General features: G+C 44.0%; 1 protein-coding gene across 6 annotated transcripts in view; it reads left to right on the plus strand.

Moving 5' to 3' along the window:
* The first annotated feature begins 14902 nt into the window (after window positions 1-14902).
* Window positions 14903-19955, plus strand: part of Nudt13 (nudix hydrolase 13) — a 25196-nt gene continuing 20143 nt past the window's right edge. For 2 of the 6 annotated variants that reach the window (XM_029541625.1, XM_029541622.1), the window contains exons 1-2: window positions 14904-14989; window positions 15275-15453. In XM_029541625.1, coding sequence (XP_029397485.1) covers window positions 15452-15453 — 2 coding nt within the window. In that variant the 5' untranslated portion in view covers window positions 14904-14989; window positions 15275-15451. Of the gene's footprint in view, window positions 14990-15274; window positions 15454-18596; window positions 18736-19955 lie in introns of all 6 variants that reach the window. The other 4 variants (XM_029541628.1, XM_021203953.2, XM_029541624.1 and 1 more) reach the window with 3 other exon arrangements.

Raw genomic sequence — 19955 nt, forward strand, 5'->3', positions numbered from 1 at the left:
GCCATCTCCCCAGATATATCTATTTATATTTATACATAAATAAATTTTATTGCTAAAGACAAAACATCTTGAAAAATAGAAACCTTCTGGCTCAGTGGTTCTCAGAGGACCTGGGTTGGGTTCCCAGCACCGCCATGGCAGCTCACCACCCTCTGCAGCCGTAGTCCCAGGGGATTCAACACCCTTTTCTGGCTGCCTCAGGCACCAGATACATGCAGTGCACAGGCAAATGTCCTCAGGCAAAACACACATACATATAAAATAAAAAATAAGGAAAACAAACTTTAAAAAAGTAAAAGAAACCCTCATATCCCCACACCTTTATATGCTCATTTATCTTCCCAGTGGTAGGTTTGCTTTAGTGGGAACATGTAATTGTTTTAATAACTTCATTTATTTCCATTAAATCTTTAAATTGGCTTCTAAAGTAATGGGATTAATTATGGCAGTTTCATCTGTAGATGTCATCATACTTTGTTCTTACTCATCTCTCTCCATTACTGCCCTTCCCCACTGTTACAATGTCATTTCTGTTGCTGTAATAGAATGCCCTGACAGGAGGCAACTTATGAGTGAAGGGAGTCTATTCTACTCACTCCAGGTCTTTGGGCAGGAACTCAAGCAAGCAGCCAGTCACCTCTAGAGTCAAGAGCAGAGAGAAAATCAGCACAGACCCTTGCTTGCTTGCTTTTCAACTACTCAGTTTCTCCACCCATACAGTTCAGGACCCCTGCATAGGGAATGGTACTGCCCACAACAGACTGGGTACTCTACACAAAGTAATAATCAAGAGAGTTCTCAACAGACATGTCCCTGTAGAGAATGTCTCATGAAGACTCTCTTTCCAAGGAATACTAGATTGTGTCGAATTGATGGTTAACTTACCGACACATGCACACTCATCCTCACACTCACTGCCCTTCTTCATCTGATATACTACCACCCTCTATTTATGCCACATGCATCCCATTACCCTTCCCCAGTCCTACTTCCTTAAGGCCCACTTTCTACTTCCATGTAGAAACACACACACACACACACACACACTTAAATTTAGATTCTGCTTATGAGAGAAAACATGTAGTATTTGTCATTCTGAGTCTGGCTCATTTTGGAATGTAACATAATAATCTCCAGTTCTGTGCATTTTCTTACCAGTGTCTTGATTTTACTTTTTTTTTTTTTTTTTAATGGATAAGCAGTATTCCATGGTGTACAGATACCGCATCTTCTTTGTCCATCATCTGTTGGTGGCAGTATCTTTCACTGAATTTTTTTCAGCACACTCACCTTGAAAACAGTCATGCCTCCACAGTGTAGTAGTTAATTTTCTCATTGCTGAGAGAATACCTGACGAAAGCAACTTAGGGGAGGAAGGGTCTATTTTAGTTCATAGTGTGGGGGTATAACATGTTCATCCTGGCAGGAGTGTGTGGCATCTGGTCACATTGCATCAGAAGCCAGAAAGCAAAGAGAGATGAGCCCTGTGGCCAGCTTGTCTTCTCCTGGTTTTACTCATCCTGGGAGTCCAGCCATCAGGTGGTCCTGCTCACATTTAGCAAGGATCTTCCCACTGCAACAAATTCAATCTAGAAACTCCCTCACAGAAATTGGTGGCACACAAAGAGCCTGTCAAGCTGGCAGTCAACCTGACCATCACACATGGTTTGTACTGTATCCACAGAGTTACAAGAGCATGGCTTTCAATTACTGTTTCAAAGAAGAATTCTTTCCTCGTTGGCTTTTGCTCCTCCTTCACATAAGCCTGGTCCCTCAGCCTACAGGAACCGGTTTTCTGTCTCTATTCGATTTCCCTATTCTGGCAATTTCATACAAAAAAAATGTGGCAAAGATGAGCACCAGGACCACTCCTTGGCATCTGGATGGCACCAACTCCTGCCATTGTCTGCCTTCCTCTCTTTGTGTTTCCTGGCTCTGATCCTCACTCAGGAAAGGCAGAGTGTCCAGGAGAACATTTACATGGCCATGTCACACGGGACATCTTTGGATTAAGTAACTAAGAAAGCAAGATTCTGGAACTGAGCTTCTACCATCAAAGGGGATGTGGACGTACGTCACAGGTATACGCATCACCTAGAAGCTCTGATGTGCAGATGCTAGCTATGGCCATCCTGTCAGAACAAACAACCACCATTATTTTTGCAATAAGGTGGAGATGAGAGTGTACACATGCAGGTGTAGAAGAATGTGGTGGCTTGAATGGAAATGTCCCCCATACACTCATATATTTGAATCGTTAGTCCCTAATCAGTGGAACTATTTAGGAAGGATCAATAGGTGTGGTTTTGTTAGAGAAGGTGTGTCACTGGGGTGGACTTTGGGGCTTAAAAAATGAAACATGTCAAGCCCAGTTAGCACTCTCTCTGCTTCATGCTTGTGTATCAAGATATAAGTTCTTAGAGCTGGAGAGATGGCCTATCTCTCTGCTCTTCCAGAGGTCCTGAATTCAATTCCCAGCAATCGCATGGTGGCTCATGACCACCTACAATGCAATCTGATGCCCTCTTCTGTCATGTAGGTGTACATGCAGATAGAGTATATGCATATACAATAAATAAAAATAAATCTTAAGGTCTGGTGAGATGGCTCAGCGGGTAAGAGCACCCGACTGCTCTTCCAAAGGTGCAGAGCTCAAATCCCAGCAACCACATGGTGGCTCACAACCATCCTTAACAAGATCTGACTCCCTCTTCTGGAGTGTCTGAAGACAGCTACAGTGTACTTACATATAATAAATAAATCTTTAAAAAAAATAAATCTTAAAAAAAAAAGATGTAAGCTCTCAGCTACAAGTGCCATGTCTGTCTGCCACCATGCTCTCATGTCTGTCTGCCACCATGTTCCCTGTCATTATAGACATGGACTCACCCTTTAAAACTGTAAGCAAAGGGCCAGTAAACACTTTCTTCTGTAAGTTTCCTTGGTCATGGGGTCTTTTAACAACAACAGAAAAAGTAACTAAAACAAAGTGCCTTACAGAAAACCAAAGCAATGGAGAGAATTTTTATTTTTCAAATGTGAGAGAGAGGGGGAGAGGGAGAGGGAGAGAGAGAGAGTTTCTCCTTTGCTACAAAGCCCCACATAAAACACAGACATCATTGGGGTGAGATGAGGTAGGGGCACAGCTACTTGGCATTAAGAGTGAAAAAATATGTTGTCCATTTGGGAGGCAGTGTGAGGAGAGCTGGGGAGGCATCTTTGCTTTCTGAGTCCTGCATGGCCATGTGGAAGGGGTGGCATGACATAATTCCCACCCCTGGAGCAGAGCCAGCAGGGTGTGGGCCTCCACGAGTACTAACAGTTGCTGTGGGTATAGGGCTTATTTGTATAATAATGTACATAATTTACTTTATGTTCCTCTTTTGGGAAATACTCCCCCTGCAAAGGTGAATGACTCCATGTCCAGGAGGTGAGTGTGTCTCTATGTCTTAGCAAAATGGTAAATGCTGAGACCTTCAGGACAGCCCTTAAGGCTGTGGGAAAGAACTCTGAAAACATGAGTTCAAAAATATATAATTTCTCAACTATGCAAAATATAAGGATGCAGCAAAATATAAGGATGCAATATGAATTATATGAGGGGTTTCATGGACCTAAAAGAACAGAGTCAGCTGCACTGTGAACCAGTTTGTCAGAAAGATACAAAAGCAAGCAGAAACAAAGGCAAGCAGATTCCTGCATCCCAAGTCAACCTGGGACTGGGACAGAGTAAATATCAGCCCTAGTGTGGTGGGAATGGTGAACTCAAAGATGGATCCCACCCAACTAGCTTGTTGTTTACGTTTAAAAAGGCAAGCAGTCTCTGAATTCATTTGCATTGTTAAGAAAAATGTGCTTGCTGTCTTTTCCTAGGATTCCAGGGGCTAACATCAAAAAATACAGATACATGGGATAATCAAAAGGGAACCTGGGGTGGACGATTGAATTGATATGTAAATAGAAGACTGGGCTTTGGTCTGTGAGAGCTGAGCTGTCTGGTGATCTTCAGAAAGCTGTCTTGAGAAGAACACAGGCTGTCAGCTTGTACCCACAATTTGATTTCATGTCATTCTTTTTGCTGCTCACAAACACTCCTTCCTCAGAACCCCTCTCCAAGCTGAGGCTGGTCCTTGGCATCTGCTGGTTCTGGTTTTCTGATCCAAGACGTGGATGAGGTACCTCTCAAGAACACATCCATGTGATCTTGTTGCTATATATAATAAAAACTCATTGTTGTTATTTTGGGACAGTGTCATATATAGCTCTAGTTGGCCTGGACTCACAGTGTAGACCAGGCTGGCCTCAAACTCACAGAGATCCATCTGTCTCTGCCTCCTAAGTAGTGGGATTAAAAGCAGGTGCTACCACACCAAGTGGACTTTCTGAAAACACTTAGAGTCTAAGACTTAGCCCATAAAATCAACAGGTATTGGAATACAAAGGTGAGCCTGGTGGTAGTGGCACATGCCTTTAATCCTAGCACTTGGGAGGCAGAGGTAGATGGATCTCCAAGTTTGAGAGTGATCTACAGAGTGAGTTCCAAGATGTCCAGGGCTCCACAGAGAAACCCTGTCTCAAAAAAAAAATCAACAAACAAAAGACAAAGGTGAAATGTGAGAGAGGACAACTCTTGTGGTCCTTAAAGCACACTGTCCTATTGAAGAGACACCCTAGCCCTTCTTCCTCATTCCTTCACAAGGTTCAGGAAGCTTAGAAAACTTAAGAGTCACAAAGCCGCTCCCACAGGTGAGATAGACAGTAAATACTTTCTAGAGAGAGGAGAATTTTCCTCAGAGCTGCCTTCCAGTTAGGCACAGAGTTCCAGGGATGCACCTTGTAGGTTGTCACCCATGCTGGGGTAGACTTCTCAGAAATATAGCCTCCTTTGAGTCATTCATACTCTCCAGGAAGCTCATTGGCTCACCAAGCTGCCCTTCAGTGGGATGGTCTCTTAGGTCTGTAGTCCATGGCCTATTTGGAGTGAACAGAAATTTTTTCACATCTCTCTAGGGAAAGCCACACAACCTTCCATCCCTTCCTTCTTCTTTCCTTCCCTCTATTCTGTCTGCACATCCAAAGTGAGTGTCCTCTATGTGTCGGGATCTGTCAGCCTTTAGTATGTGGACTATTGCATCCTCCCCATCCCCAACATACTAAATCTAGCCAAGTATCTCCTTATGTAGAGACTGTTCCTCTGTGAGCAAGAGCTAGACACGAGGCATGATTTATAACCCCTTTCGGGGAAGTATTACTGCTAACGGCCAGAGCCAATTTGTGCTTCCCAAGTGGGGAGGGCAAAATCAATTAATGACAAATGTAAAATGGCCAGGAAGGCTTGATGGCAGAGAGTGGCCTAACATCTGGAGGTGATAAGAGATTTTCTGAAGCTGAACTAATAGAGAGATTGGAGGGGGGAAAAAACTCAGGTCAATCCCATGTACAATGGACAGAGAACCCAGAGTAAACAGATAGCTGGCCTCGGGCTTCCTTCCATCTGAATGAGCCTTGAGATAAGGAAAAGGACAGGCCACCCACATGACCATCCAACATAGGTATTTGCTTATGGACTTATTCAACTGATGTGTCTGCATAGAAGTGAAAGGATACTTGTCAAACAGGAGCCGAGGGGAGAGATGAGGCCCACATGCTCCGGGTTTGTGCTCTGTATGAGAAAGGGTAGGAGACAGGAGGGGCCACCTTAATGGCCTACTTAATAGAACCAAGTGGCTGAACTGCTGAGTTGTAGATGAGGATGCTGGGGACTCCTGGATGTTTCCTTACAGTAGTACGTACTGTAGGAGAACATTTTATGTGAGACAGATGGTAGGTCTGTCTATATGAGTCTTTATTTATCTGACAGGTCAATCTCAGATGAGGTCCAGCTTTCTGTGACCAGAAGTGAGAATGTGGAATGCTGAGGGATGATTTAAGAGGAGTCTCCAATTAAATAAGCAGCTATGAATGTTGCTGATTTGCTTAAAAGATGTATTTACTAGATTGTTTTATGTGCATAAATGATTTGCTTGCATGAATATATGTACACCATATGTGTACCAGATGCTGGAAGAGGGTGTTGGATCCCCTAGAGCTGGAGTTGCAGATGGTTGCAAGCCCTGTGCTGGATAGTTTTATGTGAATTTGACACAAGCTAAAGTCATTTGAGAAAAAGGAACCTCAACTGAGAAAATGCCTCCATAAGATGGGGCTGTAGGCAAGCTGGTAGGGCATTTTCTTAATTAGTGATGGGTGGAGAAGGGCCCACCCCATTATTAGTGGTAGCACTCTGGGCTGATGGTCTTGTTTTGTTTTGTTTTGTTTTTTGAGACAGGGTTTCTCTGTATAGCCCTGGCTGTCCTGGAACTCACTTTGTAGACCAGGCTGGACTCGAACTCAGAAATCCGCCTGCCTCTGCCTCCCGAGTGCTGGGGTTAAAGGTGTGCACCACCACGCCCAGTTTCTTGGTTTTTATAAAAAGGCAGTATGAGCAAGACCTATAGAGCAAGCCAGTAGGCAGCACCCCTCAGGGACCTCTGCATCAGCTCCTACCTCCAGGTTCCTGCCCTGTCTGAATTTCTGTCCTGACTTTGTTCAGTGATGAACAGTCATGTGAAAGTATAAGCCAAATGAACCCTTTCCTTCCCAAGTTGCTTTTGGTCACGGTGCTACATTATAGCAATAGTAACTAAGACCACCACCATGTGGGTGCTGAGAATTGAACCCAGGTCTCTGCAAATGCAGCCAGTCCTCTTAAATGCTGAGCCATCTCTACAGCCCCAATGTTGATCTTGATTAATCATTGCTGGGTTTTTTTTTTCCTTTTGGAAAGAGCAGGGTATTTTTGTTGTTTGTTTGTTTGTTTGTTTAACATAGAATCTAAACCTCAACTGGCAGCATGGTTGGTGGTGGGGCTGGGATTGGGGCAGCTCTTATTTTCCACAACTCAAGGCTCATTTAAACAGCTCCATGTCCACAATTCTGAAAAAGATGCCAACCCTGGGCTTCCTCAGACCACATCTAAGATGCTGTGAGATTGTTCATCTGGCAAGTGATACCAGAAGTCAGGACAGAGGACTCAGAGGAAGGCAGGGACAAGTGTGTAGGCGAGCAGAGGACTGCTGTTGACACTGGGGCTTGACCCCTCTGGGACACCTGGGAGATTGCAGAGGGTACCTCAGATTAGTCACAGAGTGTAAGGAAGCCGAGGGCTTGCCTACTGTCCTTGGGCCTCACTGGATGGAGATTGCACCAAAGAACCCAACTGTTCTAATTTGCTTTCTGTTGCTGTGATAAACAACACACACACACACACACACACACACACACACACACAAACTTAGGTGGAGAAAAGGTTTATTTCCATTTACAGGTTACAGTGCATCATGAAGAGAAGCCAAGGCAGGAATCTGGAGGCAGAAACAGAATCATAGACCATAGAGAAATGCTGCTCGCTGGCTTCTCGAATAGGCTGAGGTACCGGTGTCCAGCACTCTCTGCTGCCTGGCTACAGATGTGTGACCAGCTGTCTCAAGACTCTTCTTCCCCACCACAACAGACTGTCTTTCCTGACAATGTCATCAAAATTGATTCTTCTTCTCTTGTCCTTTTGATTGTAAGCCCAACCTTTAACAACTGAGCCATCTCTCCATCCTTCCTTCCTTAAAATGCTTTGGTCAAGTATTCCGCTATAGCAATGCCAGGTAGCTAGCTAGTACAGTGGATATTAGTATACTTCATACAAACTAATGGGTTTGGTTCTGACATTTCTATATGTGCACATAATCCACTTTGATCATATCTACCCATTGCCCTTTCTTGCCCTCACTCTGCCTTTGTCCCCTTCTGTAACAGTTCTCCTACTTTCACGTTTTGAAAATATTTTGGAGACTCCTGAGTCTACCAAATTTGCTGGAAAAAAATTCAGTGCCAAACTCAGAATCTCATTTGAGGTTAGTGATACACTTGTTTACAGTAAGAGTAGTGGTAGAGAAAAAGCACTAACAGATCCATTAATTATCTACTCAGTTCATGGGAAGATAGGCTTTGTCCCTTTGGGACATCTGGTAGACCCTCCATATGTGTTTCAAAGCACTGCTTCACTGGAGAGAAAGAACGGAACTGAGGCCCAAATGAGCCTCTTCTGGGCCAGGGATGGTTCCTATAGACTCACTGTTGGTCATTACTGGTCCTGACACCGGGGGACACTTAGCAGCTTTCTAGCAAAGCACCTCAACGTTCATGGAACAGACCTGAGAGCAGACATATTTACTTAGATAGTTTAGAGGAATGATGACAGCACTCAGAGTTAGAGAGGGAATTGGGCTAGCCTGGGAAAGGGCTGGTTCTTGCTAGAAGGAGGGGAAGAAATGAAGCAAGAGGAGAGCCAAAGCAATGTGCTGTCTGCTCTTTGCTCTGGCTACAGATGCTCATCTTTCTGGCTGGTACTGAGCCATGGAAAACTGAAGCAAAGCAGGGAGTCCTAGTGTGGCTTGGCATCTCCTTCCATGCCCTCTGTAATTTACCCTTGGCCACAGGCAGGGGCTACTATCCATACAACTGGACCTGTATTCAAGGAAACCCTACCTCTCACATCTCATACATACATGGTCAACTTCTAGCACTCATGGTCAGCTCTTCTCCACATACCGTGTCTTAATACCATGGCCTCTATATCAGTCCCTGGACACATGTCACAGAGCACTATCCTTCTACCTTCTCATATGGCCTAAATCCCTTGTGTTCACACACCATGACCCATACCTCCTCACATCAGGGGACCTGATGTCCTGTGTCTTTCCTGTGTTCTTCCTCTCCACATCCCAGCCCTGTGCTCACATTCTAACCCACTCAGATAGCAGGCTTGACCTGTCCTAAGCTATCCCACCTCTTTCCATCAGGTTCTCCTGTGCATTTGTTCATGTTATCTCTCTCATTATTATGTAAGGTCCCTTACTTGCTCAGACTTGGTCACCTACCTCGGTCTTGGTGGATAGTCTTGTCTTTGTTTAAAGGATCAGATGAGTGAACCCAGTTAACATGTAAGGAACTTCAAAGGCTCTGTTTATATTGCAAACACAGATACCTTGCACTAAAGGAAAGTCCTTGTCTGATGTTGGAACTGGCTATAATGGTCAAGTATTTGAGATGTTTTGTCAACAATTTAATGTTACCCATGTCACTGAGACTTTTTATAATTCTCAAAGACAAGGTATTGTGAAACCTTAAAAACTTTATCTTTTTAACAAAGAAAGGGAGGAATTATCCCTGTGTACATCATTTAAATCTTATTTTTATTTTTAAAAATTTTAAATTTGGATGTCAAAGAACTTACTAAACGCATTATAGTATCATCTTAAAACTAGACATATTCATGTCTAGGTGAGATGAAAACGATCTTATTGGCATATGGCTTGATCCTGAACAGCTACCCTATATGGGAAGAGGGAAAGCTTGTGTTTTCTTCACAGAATGTTGCTGAAGCATGACAACTTCCAGAAAGGTTTGTGTGACAAGCTGATCTGTGAGTTTGCTGAGTGCCCTCACTGGTGACATAAGAACTGATTTGGGTATATGTTTTTGACCCACCTTTGCTTGCCTTTGTCCCAGATTGGACAAACTAAGTTGCCTTGCTTCAAGCTTTTTCACCTTATGGGACAGAGAACATTAGAGACTGTGAAATCTGACTTAAAAAAATTTAGTCATAAGGAGGAGTTATAATGATTCTTCTCTTTCCTTCAATGTGACCAGTTAGTCTAACTCAATCTTGGACTGGTCTAGTAATAATTCCAATATTAGAGATTCCTAATGAAGATAGCTAAAAATCTTTATTAGCTAGCAGAGTTAACTTGGAGCTTAGCCTACCTACATATGAAACAGCTTTTCTGTTGATTCTCAAAGCAGCCTTCTTTGCACCCAGAGGCAGAGTTCGAGCTTGATTGTTGCTAATTTGCACTGAATAGAGTACCTGGACTTCCCCAAAGAAGCTTTTATCCTGTTGCCTTTCAACTGTCTCAGCTTTGTGCTTCAAGCAGGTCAGTCATAGCCTTACAGCCTGTCTTCAGCAAGCATGCAGCCTCACCTCCAGCAAGCGCAGGTGGCAGAAATTTATCAGTATAAAAAAACATATCGAGTATATATTGTGGCTTTGGTCTGATTTGGGAATTAGGTGTGCTATGAGGGCCGGTCAGTCAATGACGGGCAACCAGATTTCTGAACTATATCAATCTAAGACAGAGGTATATTCCAAGAGGCCATTGTTTATTAATAATACTCCACAGAGCCATGTTTGTGCAAAATAAACACAAACAAGCTGCATATATGCTCCTTGATGGATAAGAATAGTTCTGGAAAAATCTGAGTCCCCAAGCCAGGCGCGGCTGCCAACTACCATAATTCCCAGACAAGACTATGGAGCATAAATAAATTTTGTGCCCCAGTCCAGCTAATTTTTATTATATATTTAGGGGGAAATTGTTGCCTCCCCCAGCCTGGAAAGGCTGACTTTGCCCTTGCTGCCCCTGAGCCAGAGACCACCTGGAGTGGGGCCTTCCAACGTAGATGGCTCTATTGTTCTATACCTGATTGCTCTTCTCCAAGACACTACTACCTGCTGAGAGACTCTTGAGATATTCCAGAGACAACATCCTGTTAGGACTCAATCATTAATCCACAGGGAGGCAGAAAGAGTGACTGTAGCCCAAGAAGCAGGAATGGGTTCTAGCTGTGGCACACACAAAAGGAGAGGCTGTTTAGTAAGCAAAGGAGCCAGGAAACAAGCCCTGGCTGTTTACAGAGCTCTGGCACTTAAGGTCTATGGCAGCTCAGGAAACCAGCCGTGGAGAGGCAAGCCCAGTCTGCCCTGTGCCTCTGGTTCCTAGCCATGTAAGCCAGGCTATAGCTAAGAAGAGTCTTGTAGACCCACCTAGCTTCAAGATGCCTAAAGAGGAGAAAACCAACCAAACAAACAAACAAACAAAGAAAGTAAGAAGTCCAGTCCCTGAGTCACCTCCTTGTCTTCTCCCCAGAGTCACATGTCTTTATACTTCTAGAACAGACATACCAGGAACACAGGAGATCCTCAGACTACATGTACAGGGTACATAGCTCCCTAGGGACAAGGCAAAAGCAGGTTCTGACTACAGGTCACCCAGGCCACAAGGGTTGGGATACTCACCATCAAAGTACTCGACGTGCTACTATCTTATCTGAAGTCCTGCCTGGCCTGCTATGACATTCCTCGGCTTCTCAGCTAGAAGGAGGCTAAAGTGGTGGGCTGATGGATAATGGATTATTATTTTCCTGTGTCACTGCCTAAAACTTTCCCTACCCATACATGACAATGGTGTATTGCACTATCTCTAATTCTCACAAACCTGCAGTGAACAGAAACCTCCATCCTGCCCTCAGCTCCCTGGCTTTGCCCAGCCTGCCAATAGCTCTATTAGGACCTCCCAACCACCCTGCCCATCCTCTGGTAATCTCCCAGACACCATCCTCAAAGAAGCATCACTGTCCTCCTCTGTCCTCAAGTTCCCCAGTTGCTCCTGGCTGGCTTGTGTCATATTGAAGGTCACAAGTGAGGGGTGGGGTCTTCATCTGCATGTCAGTCATTCTATCCGCATTCAGGCTTGGATTCCCATGAGAAAGTCAGTTGCTTCCCAGGCCTGAAGAGATAGGGTTGGTTAGCTGGAGGGAACGTTTCCAGGCCTGGCTGGTGATGGATGGGAGGCTGTCCAACCATCGACTCATCCCGAACCCTCCCCGCCTGGCATCTTTTTAAAAGGGGGAATGGTGGCTGTGGGGCCTCTTCAAGGGACCTTTCTGGATGGAAATACTTCCAAATGGGAGCACTAAGGGAGGTTTTACAAGGGGCTGCAGAGGAGCTAACCTTATTTCCTCAGATGTAGCCCCACACTTGGCAGTGGAAGGTCAGATTTGGTGCCATGGATGACTAACGCCCTGTGGGGGACGTGTACCTGTCTGCAGGTGCCCTTGGCAGGGCTGAGTCCTGAATCAAGCTGATTCATCCAGAAGCATCTTATCACATGCTCAGGGCAGGGAGCCTTATGTTAAATTGTTCTCTCTGGGCTCCCATTCCCTCTGAAGTCACAAATTCACAGTAATGAGTGCTGCGAAGAAGCCATGATAGGGCAGCATAGTAAACCGCCAGCAGGGCGGGATGTTTGCTTTGGCTGGGGCGGTGCTGGCCTGAGTACTGTTTGCTTGGTGGTGGGATCTGATAAGTGGGCAGAGCACAAAATGCAACATAATTGGCCCTGGGACACCTGCAGTGTCTGGACAGGTTAAGCCCCCTGGCCCTTCAGCCCTGACTTGGTAGGACGTGGCCCCAGCATCTCCCTTTCTGTGGTTTCCCTCGAGTCTGCACAGTCCAGGATTTTTTTTTTCCTTTGAGAATAAAAACTGGAACATAAGACTTCTGTGTGTTTTGATGAATTACTTTTAGGCTTCTCTTTGGAGAACAATACCTCAGCTGCAGGGCTGTAGCTCTGCCCTCTAATAAATCTTGGCCCTTTTCCTTGAGGATAAAAGGCACAGCAGAGAGAGCAGTTCTTGCTGGCTGTGGCTTTAAAGACAGTGTGGTCCAGTGGAGAGAGCAGAACATATGGGTTTCATTAGGTGCACAGCCTTGGGAGGCTTCTTCAACTGCCTCAGTTTCCTTGTTTGTCAGGATAAGGATCAAGATCTTGCCTCTGTGTGCCTTAGGGGTGTGAGTGTATTGAGAGCATAAAGTGAAGTAACATAAATGAAAAGGTTTATTGGTGCCAACTTTGTGTGTGTGTGTGTGTGTGTGTGCGCGCGCGCGCGCGCGCGTGTGCGTGCATGCATGCAGGTGTACGTGTGTTTGCACGCACATGTGTGCATGAGGAGGCCAAAGTTCAGCCCTGGGAATTATTCCTCAGATGCCATCTATCTATTTTACATTGATTAACAAGCTTAGTGTGTGGACCATGGCTCTGATGTGGAGATCAAAGGACAACATTAGGAGTTGGTTCTCCCCTTCCGTCGCGTGGTTCTGGGGACTTAGCAGCAAGATCACTTATCTGGTGAGCCATCTCTGAGGTTCCAGTTTGCATTCTTGATGGAAAAAACTGGGCACAGTGGCCTGCACCTATAATCCCAGCACTGGGGAGGCAGAGACAGGCAGATCCCTGGGGTTTGATGACTCGGCTAGTGTAGCCTACTTGGAGAGTTTCTGGCTGAGATCTTGTCTCAAAAGCCCATGTGAGCAGTGCCTGAGGAATGATGTCTAATGGCCTATACACACTACACACACACACACACACACAGAGAGAGAGAGAGAGAGAGAGAGAGAGAGTGTGGTACTGTGTACCACATTTGAGCAATGCCCACAGAGGCCAGAAGAGGACCTCAGATCCCTTGGAACTAGAGTTCCAGAAGGTTGTAAGTTGTTATATTGGAGCTGGGAATCAAATCCAGGTCCTCTAGAAGAACAATCAGGGCTCTAAACCATTCTGCCATCTCTCCAGCCCCAGTCCTAACCTTTCTTTACACCTGCCAGGCACATCTCCACCCCAGGGCCTCTGCACAAGCTCATTTTATTCTGTCTACAAGTCTCTCCCAACAAATCCTAGCTTGGCCGTTCCTGTCAGCTCTAAGTTCTTTATTCCAGTGTTGCCTTAACAATGAGGCTATCCTTAAAATAGCAAAACCGTTCCTCCTCTTAACATGCTTTAACTTCTGCCCCAGCACTTACAACCATGTGTATATTTATTTATTTTGTTTTCTCCCATAGAATTTTGTTGACACATAGGTGCATTTTTTATGTATTCTGTACTTTTAATATTTTGTCTCATTAATTATATTTTTGAAGAGCGAGGGAAATGGCTTGGTGGTTAACAGCACTGGCTTCTCTTCTAGAGAGCCTGAGTTTGATTACCAATACTCACATTGGGAAGCTAACACTTATCTTTAACTCCAGCTCGAGGGGATTTGACACCCTTTTCTGACTTGCAAGAACCATGCATACCGGGGATATGTGTGGTACAGACATACTTGCAGGCAAAATACCCTCACGTAAAAATTAAAAACTAATGATAAACATATTTTGAATGAGTGGCTTACAGCACTGACTTCTCATAGAAGCAAGCAACTCCCATGGGAAGAAGAAGGCAGGCCCAAGTAGCTTTACGGGAGATTCGTCTTAGATGTTGATTGATCTGACTGATTGATCAAGGTAGGACTTTTACCTAAAGCTTCTATATACCTAAGCACAGTCCTCTCGTCTATTTAAGACAAGGTCTCAGCATGCACCCCTGGATAACCTATAGTCCATTATGTATACTAGGCTGACCTCAAATTCAGAGGACTCTGCCCCTGTCTCCTGGAATTAAAGGCAGGCCTGGAACTCCTAGCCTTAAAAAAAGCTTTTTTTTTTTTTTCATGTTCATATGTATATGTGGGATCATGTACATGGCACATGTATGTCCATGGGTGCACATTTAAGTATGTGGGTGTAGAGGGTAAAGTTGACACGGAATGTCTTCCTCAATGGTTTTCCCCTTTGTTTATTGAGGCAGGGTCTCCCACTGAACCTGGAGCTCACCAATTCAGCCAAGCAACGTCTAAATAACACCTCCATCCCAGAAAATCTGGAAACGGTTAAAGCTACTTGTGGTGGTTTTCACTATAAGCTTTATAAGGTTAACTTTGCGACCCAAGGTTATAATCCCTCAGCCTGAAATTTGAACTACAATTCCCAGAGTGCATTGGCAACCTCTCGGAGACTGTTGGGAAGTGTGGCAGATTTCCACTTACCCACCCACCCCTCTGTGCCCTGTAGCGATTAAATTACATTTCCCAGAGTGCATCTTTAGGAGGATTCTGGGAGGTGTGGCAAAAGCGTCACTCTCACTGGGAAGGGAAAAGCGAAACCATTTGAACTTGAACATTTGGAGTGTCCAGGGGTTTGCAGACCATTGGGGCATAGAAGGCATCTCGAAAAGAACTCAGAGTGAGTACAGGAAACGAAACCTGTTCTAAGTGCAACTAGGATGTAGTAAGGAGCCATAATCAAAACTCGCCAGACGCTCTCGGTTACAGAGTTTAACAGTTTTAACTTAAACCTTTTTAATCTCGAGAAACCAGACCATTTTGTACTCAGCATTGAGTACCTCTTAATATTTTAGAAGAGCTGTTTAAAAAATGGAATTTTCCAATATCTCACCTTTTCTCTTAATTTTTAAAATGGTGGTGGGATCTTTTAGAAATAAACCATAATGCTTTTCACATAAACCAGGGCACGGAGACCGTGAAGTCTGCATCGCGGGGGCTCATCAGCTTCCAGCATTCCCAGCCATCGAAGTCCACAGTGGAGTGGATGCTCCCTGGGCACCTGAGAAGGTTCAGGAGGAATCCACGGTCACACTTTATGCCTTATAAGTCATTCTACCTGGAAAGATGAACAGAATGAGAAATGTATGTGTGGATGCCATAGAAGCTGTTAGTTCATAACGATCCTGCCTTGACATTTATTAGTTTTGAGTAAAAGCAACGTTACTTTTCATCTCATCGATAACTCTTTGTACACACACACACACACACACACACACCAGCAGCTTCGAGTGTGGGGATGCTGTTTGACATATTGCCCAGTCTTCAGGCCATGATAATCGACAGTTAGGCTAAAATTAATTTGGTAGCAGATATTGGGCAAGAAACCAGGTAGCCATGCAGCCATGCAGCCATACACGATTAGTGAGTAGTCACAGCTCAGTTCCCAGGACCCATTAACCTCACCAGAGGAATTCCAGTAGCCTGAAAATAACCTCTTTTAGTCATTAGTCCCGGAAACTACAGGTTTTGTTATACATTATTGTATTTATTTATACATATATATGTGTGTGTGTATGTATGTAAATGCATGTGCTTAAAATTTTAAAGATAGCCTACATTCCCTCATGTTGAAGCAAAACAGTCGCTATGAGTCTGAGGCCAGCCTGGGTTACAGAGTGATACCTTGTCTCAAAAATAAATAAATGAAATTTAAAATCAGAAAAAATAAGTAAGTAAATTTTAGTCAGGGCTGGAAAGGTGGCTCAGCAGGTAAAGTGCTTGCTGAGTTTGATTCCCCAGGACCCATGTAAAGCGGGGTGTAATAGTACACATCTGTGACTCTCTGGAAGCTCACAGGCTGACCAGCCTGGTGTACACAGTGATGAACGACAGACATATCATGTCTCAAAATAAGGTGGAGGGTGAGGACCAACACCTGAGGGAGTCCTCTGACCTGTACACTTATCCTATGCCATGTGTGTGCCTACAGCCCCCACCCCCCACAATCACATGCATATGCATCATGCACATGCAGTCACATACTTAGGGACCAAACACATATGCATCACACACACACACATACAGTCACATACTTAGGGACCAAACACATGCATCTCTCACACACACACACACACACACACACACACACACACACACACAATTGTAAGTGTACAAATGAACAGTTTAATTGCATGTGCCCCTGTCAACCTTCATCATCATCTCTTTCTCCTAAACTAGCCACTGTCTATAGTCTGTGTACTTCTGGCCATCTGAAAACTACAAAGGCCTAACTGTAGTCCCAGCATTCAATAGGCAGTAGCAGGAGGATGGGGCTCAAGGCCAGCTTGGGTTATGTGAGACCTCCTCAAAACCAGAAAACAGACAGACAGACAGACAACCCAACAGTAACAGATCCACGTAACTCCAGATGAGTGAAGTGTTGTACACTTGTAATGTCAGCACTCTAGAGTCAGAGGCAGGAGGATGCCATGGTTCAAGGCCAGCCGAGCCCACTTAAGCAAAGATCCAATCTCAAAATAACATGTACCCTGTAATGTTTATCTGTTCTCTCTCTCTCTCTCTCTCTCTCTCTCTCTCTCTCTCTCTCTCTCTCTCTCTCTTTTTTCCCCGAGACAGGGTTTCTCTGTATAGCTCTGGCTGTCCTGGAACTCACTTTGTAGACCAGGCTGACTTCGCACTCAGAAATCCACCTGCCTCTGCCTCCCAAGTGCTGGGATTAAAGGCGTGCACCACCATGCAAGGGTGTTCTCATAATTATGAATGAATTAGGTAATGGTGACCAATCAAATATTACTTGTCTTTTCTACCTGTCTAGCTGAATATATAATTGGCAAATAAACCCAGGTATGGTGCCAGGCATATGTGTTAGCTCATCATGTAGGGGGCTGATATAGGAGGATTGCCTCTAGTTCAAGGCCAGCCCAGGCTACATTGTGAGTTCTAGACCAGACTCATCTTGAAAAGCAACAATAATAACAGTAAATTGATAAATATATATATATATATATATATATAATATATTTATAGTATACAGTATAATATTTTGTATTGGTATATCTTCTTATTAAGTAAATTAAGCTAATATTATATCTATCACCTTACATATTTGTAGTTGTTCATTGCGGTAAGCTCATTTAAGTCCTCTTAGTTTTCAAGTGCCTTTCAAGTGTAAATGCTAACCATCAGTGCTGCAGATCTGCAGAACTTGCATATCCTATCCAAGTGAAACTGTGTGCCCTTTGACCAGCATCTCCCCATTGCCTTATGGGCATTTCTCTTTTAATAATATGTTATGAATGCTCTTTCCTGCTACTACACAGATCATTCTATATTTAGAAGCTATTTATTATTCTGTTTAATCATCATTGGGGGGAGTTGCTGAAAATTAAACCTTGAGCCCCATGCATATTAGGCAAGTCGTCTACAGCTGAGCCACATCCTCGAGCTACACCCCATCCCCACAAAACATTTTGTTTTGTTGTTGTTGAATGTGTGTGATGCCTGTGCGTGCAGATGCATGTGGAGGCCGGTGGACAGCTTCGGGGAGTCAGCTCTGTCCTTCCACCATGGGCTCCAGGAACCAAACTCAGGCCATCAGGTTTGCTCAGCGAGTGCTTATAGTGGCTGAGTTTCCTTACTGGCTCCCGTTCTCAGGATTTTTTAAAAATTTATTTATTTTATGTGTATTGACATATGTCTATGTACCACATGTGTAACTGATGCCTGCGGAGGCCAGAAGCAAGCACTGAGTCCTGTGGGACTGGAGTTACTGGAGTTGTGAGCTGCCACCTGGGTGCTGGGAACAGAATAGATCCTCTGGAAGATCAGCCAGCGCCTTCAAATGCTGAGTCACCTCCAGCACCTATCTTTTTTTTTTTTTTTTTTTATTAACATTCTTAAATTTATCCTCCCTAGGATAAATTCGTAGAAGTAGAATTTTTATTAAAAGAGAGTTTAACACATTGATAGTTATTTGTAAACTAACCTTAAAATATTGGAACAATGTACATTTCTGAGTTATATATGAGACAGTAAAATTGACCTTAAACACATACTATTATTAAGTATTATTACCTGAACACATAAATTATTAAAATTACACCTTTAACACCATCTCAGAGTACTTTATAACCCACACAGCACATCGTGCCTTCTGTGAACAGGATTCACATTGTATATTTTTGTTTGTTAAACGACCTTGAAGAACATTAGTCCCTAATATTTTGTTTACTCTCATTTGCTAAATATATCCTACCCTTGCCTAGGTCATAGATCGCAAGCAAAACTATTCCCGGATTAGTCATCAGTGACTCAGAATTGTGCAACTGAGAAGCTGGCCTGAACTATAAACGTTTCTCAGCAGGCTCGCGGCAAAGCTGGCCATCCCTCGGGCACAGTTGGAAGGTGGTCGGTTGTTTAATTGTACTAATGACCTAACTTTCTCAGTGGAATTTCTTGACATTTTTGCTACTAATATGAAAGTTACCTTGCACAGGGAAGACAGCACACCGATACATCAGTTTTAAAAGAAACTGGGCTGGGGATGTAGCTCAGTGGTAGAGAGCTTGCTTGGGCTATAGATGGGTAGCGTTCGGATGTGTGAGGCCCTGGGTTCAGTCCCTGGGAATGTAAAAACAAAGAGTCAGATAAACACAATTCTGAAAGTGGACTTTTGAGAGAAAGAATATACTACAAAAATAGAAAGTAACGTGGATTCCTATGATCTGCTAGCTGCCTACTGAAATATTTTACTAATGGCCATGACTTTAATTTTTTTTTTTAAATCTACATCAGTGGTTCTCAACCTTCCTAATACTTTGACCCTTTGATACAGTTCCTCATGTTGTGGTGACCCCCAACAATAAAACTTTCATTGCTGCTTCATAACTGTAATTTTATGTCATGAATGATAATGTAAATATCTGACATATGGGATATCTGATATACGACCTCCAGAGGGGTCACCACCCCAGACTGAGAACCACTGAGTTACAGGATTTTTCTCATACTTCACTCTCTAAAAGATGTTGGATTTTTAATTTTTTTATTACACTTTAAATTTCTATCCTGTGTGGTATGTGTGCATGCCGTGGTACATTTGTGGAGGTCAGAAGACAACTTGTGAGAACTTCCACCACGTGAGTCCTGGGGACTGAACTTAGTCGCAGGCTTGGTAGCGTGGACTTTTCCCTGCTGAGCCATCCCATCTGCCTGGAATGTTGGTTTTCATGGATGAGAAACTTGAATTCGGGAGTCTGAACACATCTCAGAATCGTCATTTATTTTATTAGGCTAATCCCATTGGGCCGTAATAAATGTCAGTAGTTAGGAGACTTGGGGGCAGAGCTCAGGGGTAGACTGCAGGGCTTGGCTCTGCACTCAACCCCAAAACCAAAATATAGATAGATAGATAGATAGATAGATAGATAGATAGATAGATAGATAGATAGATAGATAGATAAGAAAGACAGGGTTTCTCTCTGTAGCCCTGGCTGTTCCTGTAGACCAGGTTGACCTTGATCTCATGGAGATTTGCCTGCCTCTGCCTCTGCCTCTCTGCCTCTCTGCCTCTCTCTCTGCCTCTCTGCCTCTCTGCCTCTCTCTCTGCCTCTCTGCCTCTCTGC

This window comes from Mus pahari, chromosome 8 (assembly GCF_900095145.1).
Source record: "Mus pahari chromosome 8, PAHARI_EIJ_v1.1, whole genome shotgun sequence".
Classification (NCBI taxonomy): domain Eukaryota; kingdom Metazoa; phylum Chordata; class Mammalia; order Rodentia; family Muridae; genus Mus; species Mus pahari.